Below are 16,648 nucleotides of genomic sequence, written 5' to 3' on the forward strand. Positions count from 1 at the left end.
TTTCCTCCCAAAATGGGATTGAGCAGAGGTGAGAAAAGAGGAAAATGAAAGGGAGATGCTGGCCTCATGATCAGTGAGGTATTGCAAAATACCTTCTATTAGCAAACATTTGATTCTAATGACAAATAAATCAGAGTTACCCATATTTATCTGCAGCATTCAGTCTATTACCTTGAGTTATTTGTCACCATTTAAACTTGCTATTTATTCTCCATATCTGCCAAGCAAATACTGTAAATTTCTAAGGGATCAAGCCCATGCTGCTCTCACTGACTGCAGGGGTTTTAGTGGTATTTATTTGTTTTACTCAAACAGGTTATTTGTAAAGTTTTGGAAGGATTACTGTAAGATAATTACTTTGCCTTTGAAGCTTAAAAATTATGCATTTTTAAATTCCAGATCAAAATAGAATTTCAGATTTAGTAAAGGTTAAAAAGACCCATTGAAAATAAGGTACAAAATGAAGTATATATGAGCAATTGTGACATATCTGTATACCAACAACTTGTGTTTTGAAAAACCTAATAACCTTTGTCAATAATATTTTTGTAGTTTTCAGGTTTCTTAGTTATTTAAAGGCAATTTTCTTTTGATAGGATCTGACGACTTCTAGGTGAGAAAAGGTTAAAGGATATCTTACTAGGCTGGTACCTGGGCACCTGAGGTGCCCAAGAAAGTCTCTTTTGACTACTACACTGTAGAAGAGAGAGAATATTTCTAGGGCTGTAAGTCCCTGCAACTGATGCTGTAATTTGGGAATTGTCTGGTTAGGTGTCATATTTAAGATTCAATCTGTGATTATGAAAAGGAAGACAAAACTGAAATAGCATTGGTGGTTAGGTGAACTTGTCTTCAGGGAATCAGGGTAGCTGGGGATTTTCTGTGAAGCCAGCTATTCTCCAATGCCAAGCTGTAAAGTCAGTTTCTGGTAGGATCTAAGACGGGCAGGACTTAGTCACAGCTGTTCTGCAACTTCAGTTTGCCATCTAATGTCCTTGTTCTTTCAGCCTATGAATTACAGCATGTGGTGGCAATGTGGTAGGTCACTTAGTTAGGGATAAAGTTACTTGTGACATTTTACAGTTGTGTGTGTCTCTGTTCACTGAAACAATTTTCTTGTCGAAGAACAGTGCAGACCAGCACTACTCTGGTAACAGAGTACTCTGGGTTTTTTTGCAAGTTTAATGATGAACTTTTAACCTCAGTGGATCAAAGTATACTGGAAAGTGATAAGTGTGGTTTCTTTCCTACAAACGGTCTGGTTTTTTATGTTACTGTAAAAACTAATTACTCTGAGCCGTTTTGTAAGATTTTACAAGAACAATACATTCTGTAGGAGAAAATGAAAAAGTTTTACCTTAAGTTTGCAACTCGATATGACTGTGATGGTATATTGAGCCAAAGCTGTGAACATTTGTCTGAGCTTTGAAATTATCCTTAGTTACTTTGATTTGGATAATTTTTGAATAATAATAAGGTAAAATTTTGATAGATTGATAGATTTTTAATTTATTCTGCTAATGAGCAGAGCTGTAAAAACAGAAGTAGCAGAGAGAGATACAAGTGAATACTAATTAGGAAGCCTAGACAAGTTACTGGAAGAGAAAGAAAACCGGGAAGTTGGAACTGTGAATTGAGATAATTTTTTATAAACAAAACAAAGATTACTGATGTTTGCCAGCAACAAATGTAGTTAATATAGCAAAAGAAAACTTCTAGGATCTAGGATTTCTAGAACCTACAGGATTTTTGGCAGTCTGTAGAGCTATCCCCATCTTCCTGTGGGATGTACAATTCAATTAGTTCATGTAATGCTCACTAATAAATCATCCTATAGAAACCCAGCTGGAGACTGTATAGTAAAATAAGTTGTTTTCTTGTAATTCCCTACGGGTATCTGAATTTACATTCTGTCAAAACAACTGTAGTACCTGCAGGAAATCTGAGTGCCCTTGGATATCCTTAAAGAATTAAACCTTCTAAAGTTACAGCAGCGTGAGAATAAATTTAAAATACTGGCTTTAGTTAGGCTACTTGGGTGGCAGTAGCAAAATAATACTCTTTTGGGATACAGGCAAAAACTAGGTTTCTGTGCTTTAGGGTAAAAACGTATTTTTGCACTGGCAATTGCACTGACTAAACTCTCCTGTATGGAGGAACATTAATTTGCTGCTACTTTTCATGGTTTTAATTTGATGACTTTCACAATAGCTTTATCAGAGTGAATTGTTTTTATGTGAATATATAAACATTTCTACATGTTTTTCTTTGTAATATTATGCATTAATTGATAATAAGAATGCATTTATTAGGAAATATTTGATGAAAGGCCTCTGTGTGTTGATTAATAGAAGTAATTTTTTATTCTGTTCAGAACTATCTTAATGTGGCTTTTTTTCACTGCAGTAGGCCCCATTATAAAAACTTGGAAGGAATAATTGAATAAAATATGGCTCAAAAACAGGCTTTAAAATTTTCATAAAGGAATCATGAGTGGGGAGCACATACCTATGGCTGCAAGACTGCTTCTATAAAAAAATATATGCATTTCTCCAAGATTAATTAGGGGAAAAAGCATAGTTTCAAGATTGAGTATGAGTTGTGACCAAAGGTTCTCTATAGAAATAAAAAGTGTCCTAAATTATAGACTTCCACTTATCAGAAAATAAAAAAAGTCCATCACTCTTTTTCTAATCCCTGCATTCAGTCTCTTCCACTTGCTGTTAATATGAATTAATGTGTAATGTGTTTTAAAGCTGTGTAGTCAATGTATTATTTCTCTCCTCAGGAATGTGAGTCTGCTCCCTGCATTAATGGAGGTTCTTGTCAAGATGCAGTCAATGCATTTGTTTGTACTTGCCTGAGTGGGTACACTGGCAGGTTTTGTGAAGTTGATATTGATGTTTGCATTGAGGCCACACCGAACTCACTTCTCTGTTACAATGGAGGTGTATGTGTTGATGGACCTGGAAGAACTTTTCATTGCAGGTTAGTATGAATACTGTCCTATAACTGCTTTACTTAATACACATTGAATTGCTAAGATTTCAGGATGGTGGTGTTATTATGTGCTGTATGTGAACTCGATTGCATTTGGTGCTTAATCTAGTGCTCAAACACTTTATCTTAAACCATTCAGTGTTTAGCATCAGGCCCTTTATGTGGAAACTTATCTTCTGGTGCTTTTCAGAGTTCTATGCGGATACTCCTAACACAAACTGACCCTAAAAAAATTTAAAATCATGATGTTTACAGATATGTATGTACTCCTGTGTACTGTACTCAGAGATAAAATTGATTTGCACTCAAATTTAGATGATAGGTAATTTGTATAGTATGTGTGCACAGACATGTATCCGAAGAAATTTCCTTTGATCAATCATCATCATTCTCTGGCTGTTTAAGGCTTCTAACTAAATACATGTTGTCTTATATCTTATGTACTCGTAATATAGTGAAACAACTAATAATCTATAGAGTAGCATAATTTTTTAGTTGTAGTACAGAATAATGTATACATACATCAACTCACAATTATTATCTAAGTCCCTATTCAGTTGCTACATTTGTAGAAATATTAAATACTAAGAAAATATCTTATAAACATACTTAACAATGAAGTATAAATATCTTCCCCTATACAATCATGTGACCAGTATGTTGATACTGATTAATGGCCAAAATTGAAGCTTAAGGTTAATAGTTTTATTCAAAAACAAAACAAACAAAATTTTAAAAAAACACACACAACAAAAATCCCCAACACCTGCTAATGTTAACTAAGAATAATCATTGTTCGTTTTGTGTAACAATTTGATAGCTTTATAGTGCACTATAAGAAAGGAACTTATGAAATGAAGAAGGTCAATAAATAAATGTATTACTTCCAATATCTGCTGCTAACCTGCCTCATGGATCTTTAACCCCTCCTTCCACTGAGATGGCAGACGGAAGGACCTCACCAGCACACCATCCCTCAAACATTGGTGTATTTTTCCTTTCTTCTACTTTGGAATTTATTCCAAATGTTGTGATGGCAACTACCTTGCACTTGCTTCTGAGCCCAGTATTGGCCATCAGGAGGAGCTGTTAATGGAATCAGTGTCAGGAAAATTACAAACAGTTAAAATCAGGACTTTTAGCATTGCCAAAATCACAAAGGATTTCATGAGTGATGCAAAACTACAGTAAGGTAAGTTGATGTGAGATAAGGTTGTGATCTTGCAAAAAAGAAGTCCCATACGTGATATAAATTTCTTCCTCTGAGGGATCTGGGGAAAGGACTTTTTTTAGCTGATTGCCTCTTCTATGTTGATATACTTCAGGAGACTGATGTAATTCCGTGTCTTGCCCTTCAGCAGCTGCTACCATTCCAGTAACGTGTACAAGGTGGAAATAAGAAACATAAAAAGATCATTAAGTTGGGTTTGCTCCTTTACTGTGAACATTAAGACGTAAACACTCCTTTTTCTACCATTCCTTCCACTTGCTTTAAGCAGTCTAAACGAAACTCATGAAATCATGACTGGAGAATAGGACTGATACGGAGGACAGAAAGGCAGAATAATTGAAAAATAAGGAAGGGAGAAATAGCTCCTACTACAGCAAAATGCCACAAACATCCAAATGAGTGAGGAGTCTTAATGTCTGTTACATACTCACTGTGGAATGGGCAGGAGGGAGGACAAAAATCCAGTATCCTTTAGAGTCTCCTTGTTTTGAGCATCTGGCCTCAGATGTTTGTATTATTGTGGCTGGTAAAACTGGAAACAGCAAGTAATGCACAGTGTCCAGTATGTGTCACACTGCCTTAAATGTGGGCAGCACTACCAGCTTTAGCTATGATGTATATGATATTTTATGCAGTAGTCCAGTGAATGTTTCAACTTTTCTTGGATTATGTGGGAATCAATTAGGTGAACAACGCTACAGGCTTCTTCCTGAAATTAATAAAAAAAAAAACCAACACTTTGGGATAGCCCTTGAATTGTGTGTTATCTGAAATATCTTTCTCTCTTCAAGCCCTTGGTTTAAAATTAAAACAACTCATTGGAAATGAGAGAGCTGCTGGGAGTTGTAATTCAGTTCTATCCTGGGCAGACTGCCACTGAATCAGGGCTTCAGGAAACAGATTATCATCTGAAAGGATGCCCACCTACCTTGCTTTGTATTTTAGTCATCTTAATTAAAGGAACTGGTGGCCACAACAACAAGCACTACATAAATTAGTGTATTAATAATAAAGCTATCATTGGGCTCAGGGGGGCTTTCAGAAGACAACTCAATCCAACCTACATATGGTTGATATAATGAGTATTTAATAAGAACTGTGAAGCTTTTTCATAGTATTTTCCAAGTATCTAAAGGAAAAGAAGTTGTTCCATAAGAATTACTCTGGGCAGTCAGCATGGCTTCACCAAGGGGAAGTCGTGCTTGACCAACCCCATAGGCTTTTATGAAGATATAACGAGGTGGACAGATGATGGCAGGGCAGTGGATGTGGTCTACCTTGATTTCAGTAAAGCATTGGACACAGTCTCCCACAGCATCCTCATAGCTAAACTCAGGAAGTGTGGTCTGGACGATCGGGTAGTGAGGTGGACTGGGAACTGGCTGAAGAAAAGAAGCCAGAGAGTCGTGGTCAATGAGGCGGAGTCTAGTTGGAGGCCTGTATCTAGTGGAGTGCCTCAGGGGTCGGTGCTGGGGCCAGTGCTGTTCAATATATTCATTAATGACTTGGATGAGGGACTAGAGTGTACTATCAGCAAGTTTGCTGATGACACCAAGCTGGAAGGAGTGGCTGACACGCCAGAAGGCTGTGCTGCCATCCAGCATAACCTGGACAGGCTGGGGAGCTGGGCAGGAAAAAATTCAAGGAAATACAACAAGGGAAGTGTAGACTCTTGCATCTGGGCAGGAACAACCTCAGGTTCCAGTATGAGCTGGGGAATGATCCATTAGAGAGCAGTGTAGGGGAGAGGGACCTGGGAGTCCTGGTGGACAACAGGATGACCATGAGCCAGCACTGTGCCCTTGTGGCCAAGAGGGCCAATGGCATTCTGGGGTGTATTAGGACGAGGGTGGTTAGTAGGTCAAGAGAGGTCCTCCTTCCCCTCTACTCTGCCCTAGTGAGACCACATCTGGAATATTGTGTCCAGTTCTGGGCCCCTCAGTTCAAGAAGGACAGGGAACTGCTGGAGAGAGTCCAGCGTAGGGCAACAAAGATGATTAAGGGAGTGGAGCATCTCCCTTATGAGGAAAGACTGAGGGAGCTGGGTCTCTTTAGTTTGGAGAAGAGGAGACTGAGGGGTGACCTCATTAATGTTTATAAATATACAAAGGGTGAGTGTCACAAGGATGGAGCCAGGCTTTTCTCGGTGACAACCAATGGTAGGACAAGGGGTAATGGGTTTAAGCTGGAACACAAGAGGTTCTGTTTAAATTTGAGAAGAAACTTCTTCTCAGTGAGGGTGACAGAACACTGGAACAGGCTGCCCAGGGAGGTTGTGGAGTCTCCTACTCTGGAGACATTCAAAACCTGCCTGGACACGTTCCTGTGTAGCCTTATCTCGGTGTTCCTGCTCTGGCAGGGGGATTGGACTAGATGATCTTTTGAGGTTCCTTCCAATCCCTAGCATTCTATGATTTTTTTTCATCATATTTAATACACAGTTGGTTCTTCCTCACTTTGCATCTTTTGGTCCCAAAACATTTGGTTATGCTTGGCTTTTTATTTAAAAAAATAAAATAACTTTAAAATTTCTACCCTCCCCACTCCTGCTGGCATTGAGCCTTTTTAAACGTGCATTTCAGGTACTTCTTGCTGACTAGGTTCAGAAGACATACTGTCTTGAAAAGGATTATCTGTGAAGTGCTTTCAGTTTAAACAGGTGAAAATAATGTCAACTTATCTTATGATGGGCCTTGGCTTAGATTAAGTTGTTGAATAATATAGCTTCATTGTGTTTTTTCAGCACATTATAGCATATTTGGGTTTTGTAATGTTTTTGTTAGGGAAAACAGAGGTAATTTTTTGTCATTCTGTCTTTCAACATCTACTTTGAGTCATCTTTTAGCAGAATTTAAATGTAGTTGTTGGTATAAGATAACTTTGACCTTAGAAATGTGTAGAGTCACAAGTAAGTTGGATCCTATCCTTTGATTCATAAAGGGAGACTGGTGCTTTATAAATCTGCTTTTTGGATTACATTTGACTGTGTTATTGGATTCAAAACTGAAACTTTTTTGGCAGCAACTTTCAGAGATCAGTTTATACTCACAAGACCATTCTATAGGCTTGATATTTGTATTCCGAGGGCAGGTAAGGGTCAATATATGATCAACAGATTGACAAAATGTCTTTTTTTTATTTTCTTCCAGCTTGTGAAATTTTAGTAAGAAAGAATTCTAAAATAGGAGTATGTTGTTCTACATTTCTTTCAAATAAGGTGCAATTATTTTAAAATCTTTATTATGATATCTACCACTCATTCTTATTTGTGACTGTGAACTGATTGTAATGAACACAATGATAAGCGGTGAAAGGCTGAATACCTCTATTTATAATCCCACAAGTGTATGAGAAAAGGTTGGAAGACCTTTGAGTCACAGTTAAGTAAGCATGTACTAGCATTTGTAAAACAATATAGCCTAATAATTAGTTGAATGCTAAGTTGAAGGAGCAAATAATATTGTCAAAAGCAGTCACAGTAGCATGTATTTAACAGCTTGTCTCCTTGGAAAATCCTGTTGAAAGGTTCAAATATACCACATTTGGACATCTTCAAGTGGTAGAACTTATGCTGGAAGAAAATATGAAATCAAAATATGAAATCTTTATAACTTAGCCTGACTTCTGACCTTTGTAAGGATGAAGGACTAGGTTTATGATGGACTGTATCATATTAAATTGAATTCAAGTATCAGTGATAAGACATCCACAAAACCTGTAAGCAACGTAAATGTTTTTCTTCCTTGAGATTCTCCACATGCCACTTGGCACTCAGACAACCCTTTTGTTTTCTTCCTGTAACTCTTCTGGTCTTTTCTTTCAGTAAAATCAAATCGCTCTTGGAAACATTTGCATTACATTCTTTTATATATTTTCTATATTTAGTGCTTTTCATGCCATAGTTGGAGCACATATAGAGTATATAATTAAAAACTTAAAGCTGCCTTACAATCTTATTTTTGTGCTGTTTAGGAAGAGCTGGTAAAACTAAACTAAGATAAATACATTCATATTCATATTCTGATGGTAAGGAAGCAAAGTTTAGATTTTAAAATATCATGTTTCCAGTTCCCTTCCATTCTAATTTGCTTGATCTCTTGATGTGTGTGTGCAAGGTGTTCTCACTGGAACATCATGTCTTGTAACTAGCTAGGGCCTCTGCAGGGCTACAGGAAAGGGATTACAACAGTTCAAGATTGGAGATGCTGTATGAGCAGAAAACAGGAGTCTGAAAAATATATTACTCCACTCTGCATGCAGACTGCATGTAAGAAACAACAAAGTAGAATGGTTTGTCTTCGAGCATGTGTAAGGTAAAGAATAGACTGCTGGTATGGAGCAAACAGTTCTGGGTGTAGCCTAGTGGTGCAGAGTCTTGTAGGGCAACCCAAGGAACTGTGTCCAAAAAAGTTGCCATTTAATTGTCATGATACACAGAAAGCATTGATCTGTATTATTTTAAAGGGTTTGATAAGGTTTTGATAAGTGACAGTCATATTTAAATTGAAAGCTATTGCAGATCAGACATCAAACAAAACAGTTTGCTCTTGGAGAAACACTACTTAACATGAGTGCAGCCATGTTTTGAAGTAATTGGGCTTTGCATGTCTCCATAAGAAATTGTCCTTAGATTGTAATAATCCAGTCTGAGGCTGACAAATGTGATTGCTGTGATGATGCAGTCCACCTTGAAAAAGTAAGATGGATATTTGGCCAGCATCAATTATAGAAAACACAGTGAGTGTTTCCAGCTGTTACTGCCTACAGTATCTATTACATTATCATTTTCTCTATGATTTCCTGCTCAACTAGATGACAAAACAAAGTTTAATGCCATGATATATAAGAAACTGTCTTTTAAACAAATACCATTTATCATCCTTCATCAAAAATGGCTCCTGCAAAGCAAAAAAAAATAAGGTGGGTTGTGATCACAGCTAACTAATTTCTAAAGGAAACAGAAGGCTCAATATACAGGCCTGACCCCTTTCTGAGGGAAGTGCTGCCTCCCTGGGGCAAAGGTTAAAGGTATGAAAATCTTACTGCCTTGGTTTAAGCCTCAAACCATTTGGGGACATGGTTTATTGCCAAGTTGTGTTTGGACTCGATCCTGAGGGTCTCTTCCAACAGAAATCATTCTATGATGCTTCTATGAAAAATACTAATGGTAACACTATCAAAAGAAATATTATAATAAAAATGCATGTCATATCCTGTATTTTCTTACTTTCTGGATATATAGTAAAATTCCTTACTTACATCTGTGACAAGCTTATATGAAAAAAGAGAACAAGTAAATCATAGTCTTTATCTACATGTTAATATAAAGTACATGATGAATTTAAAAGAACTGTGTATGCTGTTACTCTTAACATATCTCTAGACTTTCAATTGTTATATGAAAAGAACTGTAATCTCAAAAATGTTAATATGTTTGTTTGTTTGTTTTTAAAAAAGGTAATTCTCCAAGTGAGTTATAGTTCTGAATTATTTTAGAAATATGTTTTAGATATCACACAATCACAGAATGTTAGGGATTGGAAGGGACCTCAAAAGATAATCTAGTCCAGTCCCACTGCCAGAGCAGGAACACAGAGATGAGGCTACACAGGAAGGCGTCCAGGCAGGTTTTGAATGTCTTCAGAGAAGGAGACTCCACAACCTCCCTAGGCAGCCTGTTCCAGTGTTCTGTCACCCTCACTGAGAAGAAGTTTCTTCTCAAATTTAAACAGACCCTCCTGTGTTCCAGTTTATTCCCATTGCCCCTTGTCCTATCATTGGTTGTCACTGAGAAGAGCCTGGCTCCATCCTTGTGACACTCACCCTTTGTATATTTGTAAACATTAATGAGGTCACCCCTCAGTCTCCTCTTCTTCAAGCTAGAGGCCCAGCTTCCTCAGCCTTTCCTCATAAGGGAGATGCTCCACTCCCTTAATCATCTTTGTTGCCCTGCACTGGACTCCTTCCAGCAGTTCCCTGTCCTTCTTGAACTGAGGGGCCCAGAACTGGACACAATATTCCAGGAGTAGTCTCACCAGGCTAGAGTAGAGGGTGAGGGGAACATCTCTTGACCTACTAACCACCCCCGTTCTAAAAAACCCCAGGATGCCATTGGCCTTCTTGGCCATGAGGGCACAGTGCTGGCTCATGGTCATCCTGTTGTCCACCAGGACCCCCTGGTCCCTTTCCCCTACACTGCTGTCTAATGGATCATTCCCCAACTTATACTGGAACGTGGGGTTGTTCCTTCCCAGATGCAATACTCTACACGTTCCCTTGTTATATTTCATGAAATTTCTCCCCGCCCAACTCTCCAGCCTGTCCAGGTTATGCTGGATGGCAGCACAGCCTTCTGGCGTGTCAGCCACTCCTCACAGTTTGGTATCAGCAGTAAACTTGCTGACAGTGCACTCTATTCCCTCATCCAAGTCATTGATGAATATCTTGAGTAATACTGACCCTTGAGGCACTCCACTAGATACAGGCCTCCAACTGGACTCTGCCCTATTAACCACAACTGTGTGGCTTCTTTCCTTCAGCCAGTTCCCAGTCCACCTCACTACCTGATCGTCCAGTCCATGCTTCCGCAATTTAGCTGTGAGGATGCTGTGGGAGACTGTGTCATATGCTTTACTGAAATCAAGATAGACCACATCCACTGCTTTGCCATCATCTATCCGCCTGGTTATGCCCTCATAAGTCTATGAGGTTCGTTCAAGCACGGCTTATGTTCGGTGAAGCCATGTTGACTTCCCCTAATGACCCTCTTATCCTTGATATGCCTTGAGATGGCACCAAGGATAAGTTGTTCCATCACTTTCCCAGGGATGGAGGTGAGGCTGACTGGTCTATAGTTAGCCAGGTTATTTGGTTTTGTTATACCCTGCACGCAAAAAGTGAGATAACCAAGTAGGTCTGGGGAAAAAAAAAAATACGGAGGTGAAGGAAGAGACTTCACTGTAACTTTGTTGTTGAGAACAAGCTGTTTCACATTATTAAGAGAAATGGATCATTTTTGAAGCCCAGAATAACAATTTTTATTTTTCATTTAAGTTTAGCATTGAAAATGGATGTTTCAGAATCCGTCTCCAGAAGAGCCATACTATTTTTGAGAAGTGCATTTGTGTGCCAGTATGCATGAATGTGATTACTAACATAGAGTTTGACTCTGTATTTATAAATATGCATAAATAAGTCCATCTAACAAAGTCATAGTACAAGGGAACACTTTTTAACATAAAAATCTTCTGTAATTTCAACTACTATTTATATTTACTCATCTTTAAAAATATGTACAAGGTATTGTGGTCTATCCCCAAATGTGACATACAACGTAATTTTATTAACAGAGCATCTGTTCCATTTAATCACCTGCCCGGCCTTAAATGGTGACAAGTGTCATGAATTGTATATATTCATGCAACTGGAATTAAATATTCTTTCTGGCTTTACCTGAGATGTTTCATTTTCTGAAGGTTTTGTGCTGAAACTTTCAACTTCAGTTCTGTAGGACTCAACTAGGTATCAGTGTTCACCAAGTTTCCATTCATCTGCACTGGACAATCAGTGCTTTTTCCCAGGAACTAATCCCAATGGGACAATTTTTCCCTTCAGAAGCTACTATAGGATAGTACCAAGTAATGGCTGGCATGGACCCATAACGCAATTTTTTTTTTTTCTCCAACTATATACACTTGAATTACCTCATATGGAAGTAACCTTATCTTAGGAAGCATTAATGCTAGAAACAAGTCAAATAATTGTGAAATAATCTTCCTCACCTGAGCATTGCTGTAAAACTTTTATTTTAATTGTTGATATAATTTCCAATAACGTCTTGTCTAATATTGATGCCTGGTTCTCTGTACTTGTTATTATGTTAGAGAACTGGGGGAGAGAAAATGGAACATAGGAACTGCTATTTAATGTCAGAACTCAGCCTCATCTCATTCTCTTTCTGATCATGTGCTGTAACCAGGCTTCAGAGGACTGCCTCAAGAAGTCAGTAAAAAAAAAAGTTTCCCCCCGTTTCATCTACCACCACATATAGGTCTCAATTTAATTGGTTACAGACTGTAACAACTCCGAAAAATAAGTTTAAGATCCTTCCAAAACATTATTTTTAAACATTTTTACATTAAATCTGGATATTTCTGTGTAACATAAAATTTCCAAGCCCTTTCATGCTTTCCTTCACAGTTCTACCATTAGAAATTTCTTATCTGTCATAAATATGATGTGTCATAGTGTTGTGTAAGTCAGGTATATTCCTGTATATTTCTCCATTTTTTTGATTTCTTCCAGAACTCAGTTTTCCCAAAACAAGTATTTCTCATTCTGAATAGATGTCCCCTGAGACACTTTCCTGCAAGACCTTAGGTGCTCTGTCTCTTTCTCAGTGAGCACTAAGACCTAGGTACTTCCAACACCAGATACTTCAGTTCCTAATAAGTATTCCTACGTTTATTCTCATTTCTAATTTCTTATCAACAATTTTGTTGTGATGGTCTTACAGTAAGACATAAAACTGCTGTTTGTTCTCAAATAATAGAAAGAGGTAAACAGAGACACTTCTAGAAAGTGATTTGTCCACCTTTGTTTTTCAAGTTAATGTAGAGGACTGATGGAAGTTAGTTGACTGCAAGATTGATGAAAGTAGGGAGCAGAAGACATAATTCATCGCTGCCAGTGCATTATTGGATTGAACATACTTCCTTTACATACTAAATATTCATCTGATTTAGACACGGTCATAAAATCTAGAAATAAACAAACAAACAAAAAAAAAAAACCACAAAAACCCAAAAAACAACACACATCAAATTCAAATACCCAAAGATGTGGAAGAGACTGCAATTATCAGGAAGAGTCTCTGAGACTTCAGTTTGGCTGTTTACAACTGATTCCCTTTCTGAAAATTTCAGGATATCTATTTTATCCGTAGGAATTCTCACATAAGGGAAGTTAACATGAGTGACTTTATCTCTGTGATTGTACCTCTGAAATTCGATACTAAAATTCAGGTTTGGCTTTAGGCAGGTTTTTGCTTTGTTTTAGGAGATGACCGTAGATATGCAGGTCAATAAGTACAAGTAAAATCTGACAATAAGATTGTTTAGACTGCAACCTCCCAAGAAATAACTGGCATGTACGCACATGTCAGATACACACATGTTCAAATCTGGATTCTGCCAGAGTATACTCAACAAGTCAAGAAGATGTGAGAAGTCATACAATCATAGAACTGAAGAATCATTTCAGTTGGAAGAGACCCTCTGGAGCATCGAATCCAACCATAACCTAACACTCCCTGAAAGTACTCATGAAAGGACCCATTGTGTTATTCCGAAATTTTGCGGCTACTGCTTATTTTGCCAGTTTTTGGTGGAGTTTTTTTGTTTGTTTTGCATTTTATTTGTGGTGCTGTGTTGGTTTACTTTGTGGGTTTTTTGTGTGTGTTTGTTTGTGGTTTTTCTGTGTGGTTTTTTTGGTTGGTTGGTGATTTGTTTTTGGTTTATTTGTTGTGTTGTTTTTTGTTTGTGTTTTTTTATTTTTTTTTTTTTTCCTCTGGCTGATACTTATTTCATGAAATTTGAAACAGATGTTTTCAGAGGGAGGTTTCTCCAAGGGAAGTCTTCTAGAAGCAGTTATTTAGTCTCACTGTCTCTTCTTGTCCACTTTCTGAGTCTTCTCCAGGCTGCCTCCAACAGCTAGTATGCATAACATTACAGACCTTGTGGAATTTAGAAAGGTTTAACTTCCCACAGGATAAGACCCAGCTGGATCAATACTATCATATTTGTACAGGTTTTTTATCTGGATGGAGTTGTGAAATCAAAAACATGAACTTCCTCTAGTAGTTCAGACACAAATACCTACAGTGAGCTGCAAATTGGTAGGAGAGATCAAATAATAGCATCATAACACCTTAGCTGATTATCCCTGCTATAACTGTTATACAATCAAATTGATGTGAACAGAATAGTCTGTGTTATGTTTTAGTGTCCATTGGTTTATATTCCCCTCACTGAATTTGTTGTTTAATTAGAGCTGTGTGAATAGAGTACAATATGCCAAGCCTAAATAGCTAAACTACCTTTTATTGAAGGCTTTTCTTTTTCCTCTTTAGTTGATATACAGTACAGAAACAAAAGACATAAAAGTAAAAATCAATGCTTCCTAATTTTGAGGACCTTTGGGATAGTAAGTCGAGTATGTGACTGACTGCCTTACAACAATAGCAGCCTTTGGGGATAGGAACTAAATACCTTTCCAGGTTGTGTTCTCAGTAATGGAAGTTGTGTTGAAGATGACAATACCCAGTTATATCCATTGTTCTGAGTATTATACTGATGGTTCATTTGTTTTTTGTTTCATATCTGTGGATACTTTTTGAGAAGCAATGACAGAATTTGTAGTGATTATACTATTTTTCTCTTTGTTTTCAAGGAAAAGCTGAGTGTTTCTGCTGGGGGGGGGCGGTGTGTGGAATAATCAGTGACACAGGCAGACTTCTTGGTTGCCTCATTGTAGCAGGTGTGCAAAATTAGAAACCAAAGTAAAAAACAGACAAGCCCAGACCACTAATAAGATAATTGTGTAAAGGGATGCTACCAGTATGAGTCCTTTCAGAGGCCTGAAGCAGCATGTGTGGTGCATATTGCTGAGATTATTCAGAAATTGACAGCAAAGCTGAATACTTGATCTGCTTTCAAATGAGAATGAATGCTGCTCCTGGTAGCTTAGCATGATGTTTTCTTTACACTCAGAGCCAAGTGCTTCAAAACAATAAAGAAAATCCTCTGCAAGCCACATCTATCCTTTAAATACAAGGGGAACAATAGCTGTCAGTAAGTGGAAGAATCCTACAATTTTTTGTGGTATACAATTTCAGACATCTCCTTTCCTCATGATTCATACAGTAAAGTCATATTACGTTATGAAAACTAGCATCAACAATGTTTTATATATACATAGATAGCTTTATAGACACTTTCATGCATATATGTACATGGTTTTGTTGTGAAATAAGAGTTTATCTGGAAAAATTAAAAAAAAAAATCTAGTACTAAATACTGCATACACTGAGTTTAAGATACATGTTTTAAATTGTTATATTAAGCCTTATCACTGTAAATAAAAAAACTGAATACCTTTACCTGGAAAAAATAAATGTAGTTTCTGAAGTAAATAGTGAATTGTGACTTCATATATTGCTATGAATATGTGGGAAAAAAACCTGAGACACAACAGGGCTTGATGTTCAGAATATATACCTAGTTTTTCATTCCAGGGTTCCTGTATTTTACACTTGAAAATGCAGGCATTGAAAACATTGCATTGAAAAATAACAGAGTAACCTGGAGGCAGTACAGATATCAATGGTTCTTGAATCTCACTATTCACATGTAAAATAACTTCCAAATAGCATGACATGTATGTGGCATGAGAGAGGATGTTAAATATTAGATATTTAACATTTTAAGCATGTAACATTCATTCAGTATTTAGTTTTTAAACAATACCCAGCTAATTTTAACATTTGTAAGTTTCTCTTGTAATTTTGCTCCATCTGTGCTTCCAGTTCAGATTGACGTTTTCCCCCAAGCAAAGCAGATCTATGTGATTCTTTCAGATGTTCCCATTAGTTTGACTTTGTACCTTTCAGACAATATACTGAATAACCAAGGAGTTGGGGGGCAGGGGAGAAGCACCAATGAAGGGCAGAACCTCTTCAATATACTTACAAGCACCAATTGATCATATTATTTTAAAAGGTATCAAAGAGAGAACTTTCAGACAAGATAAGCATTACTGAACACTGGGTGCTTCTCAGAAAGCATTTTGCATCTCCATTATTAAATCCATTCTGCACCCATCACCTTCCCAGTTTTCTCATGTATTACATTACCATTTACTACTTATACATTTCATTAACTTAGATTCTTATTCACTGAATTTTCTAGAGGCAGTTCTTAGAAGTTATTAACCATAGGCCACACTGTGAACCTTACACCTGAGACACACCATAAGCTCAAAGTGAAAGTACAGCAATCAATAAGACTATGGGAGGTACAATATACTGCTCTGTTTAAAATGTAGCAGGATCTCTCTTTTGAGACTTGTGTGATAAATATAGACAAATCAAAGCTTGAAACTAACCCAAACTGGTAAAAATAACAAGCAAATGCTACAGGAAATGTATATCACAGCCCTGATGATGCACAAATAAAGAGAAGTATATCAGGCTGGTGGTAGAATGTCATCATAAATTAAATTGTTAAAGCTTTCACCCCCTTCCTGCTTAGCCCTTCCTCACTCTTCTTTGTGAGGGTTAGAATAGCAGTTGGAAGGTGAATGTTTCTCCCTTTTTTGAGTTTGAGCATACGGATGCACAGGGAAGAGGGGAAGGGAGCT

General features: G+C 37.4%; 1 protein-coding gene across 1 annotated transcript in view; it reads left to right on the plus strand.

The window, feature by feature from the left end:
• EYS (eyes shut homolog) overlaps positions 1–16,648 on the plus strand; it is a gene marked incomplete at its 5' end in the record, with an annotated part of 687,713 nt that overhangs the window by 253,219 nt on the left and 417,846 nt on the right. The window contains one exon of the mRNA XM_082048968.1: positions 2,789–2,988. Coding sequence (XP_081905094.1) covers positions 2,789–2,988 — 200 coding nt within the window. The remainder of the gene's footprint in view (positions 1–2,788; positions 2,989–16,648) is intronic.

Source organism: Streptopelia decaocto (assembly GCF_964273445.1).
Source record: "Streptopelia decaocto genome assembly, chromosome: 3".
Classification (NCBI taxonomy): domain Eukaryota; kingdom Metazoa; phylum Chordata; class Aves; order Columbiformes; family Columbidae; genus Streptopelia; species Streptopelia decaocto.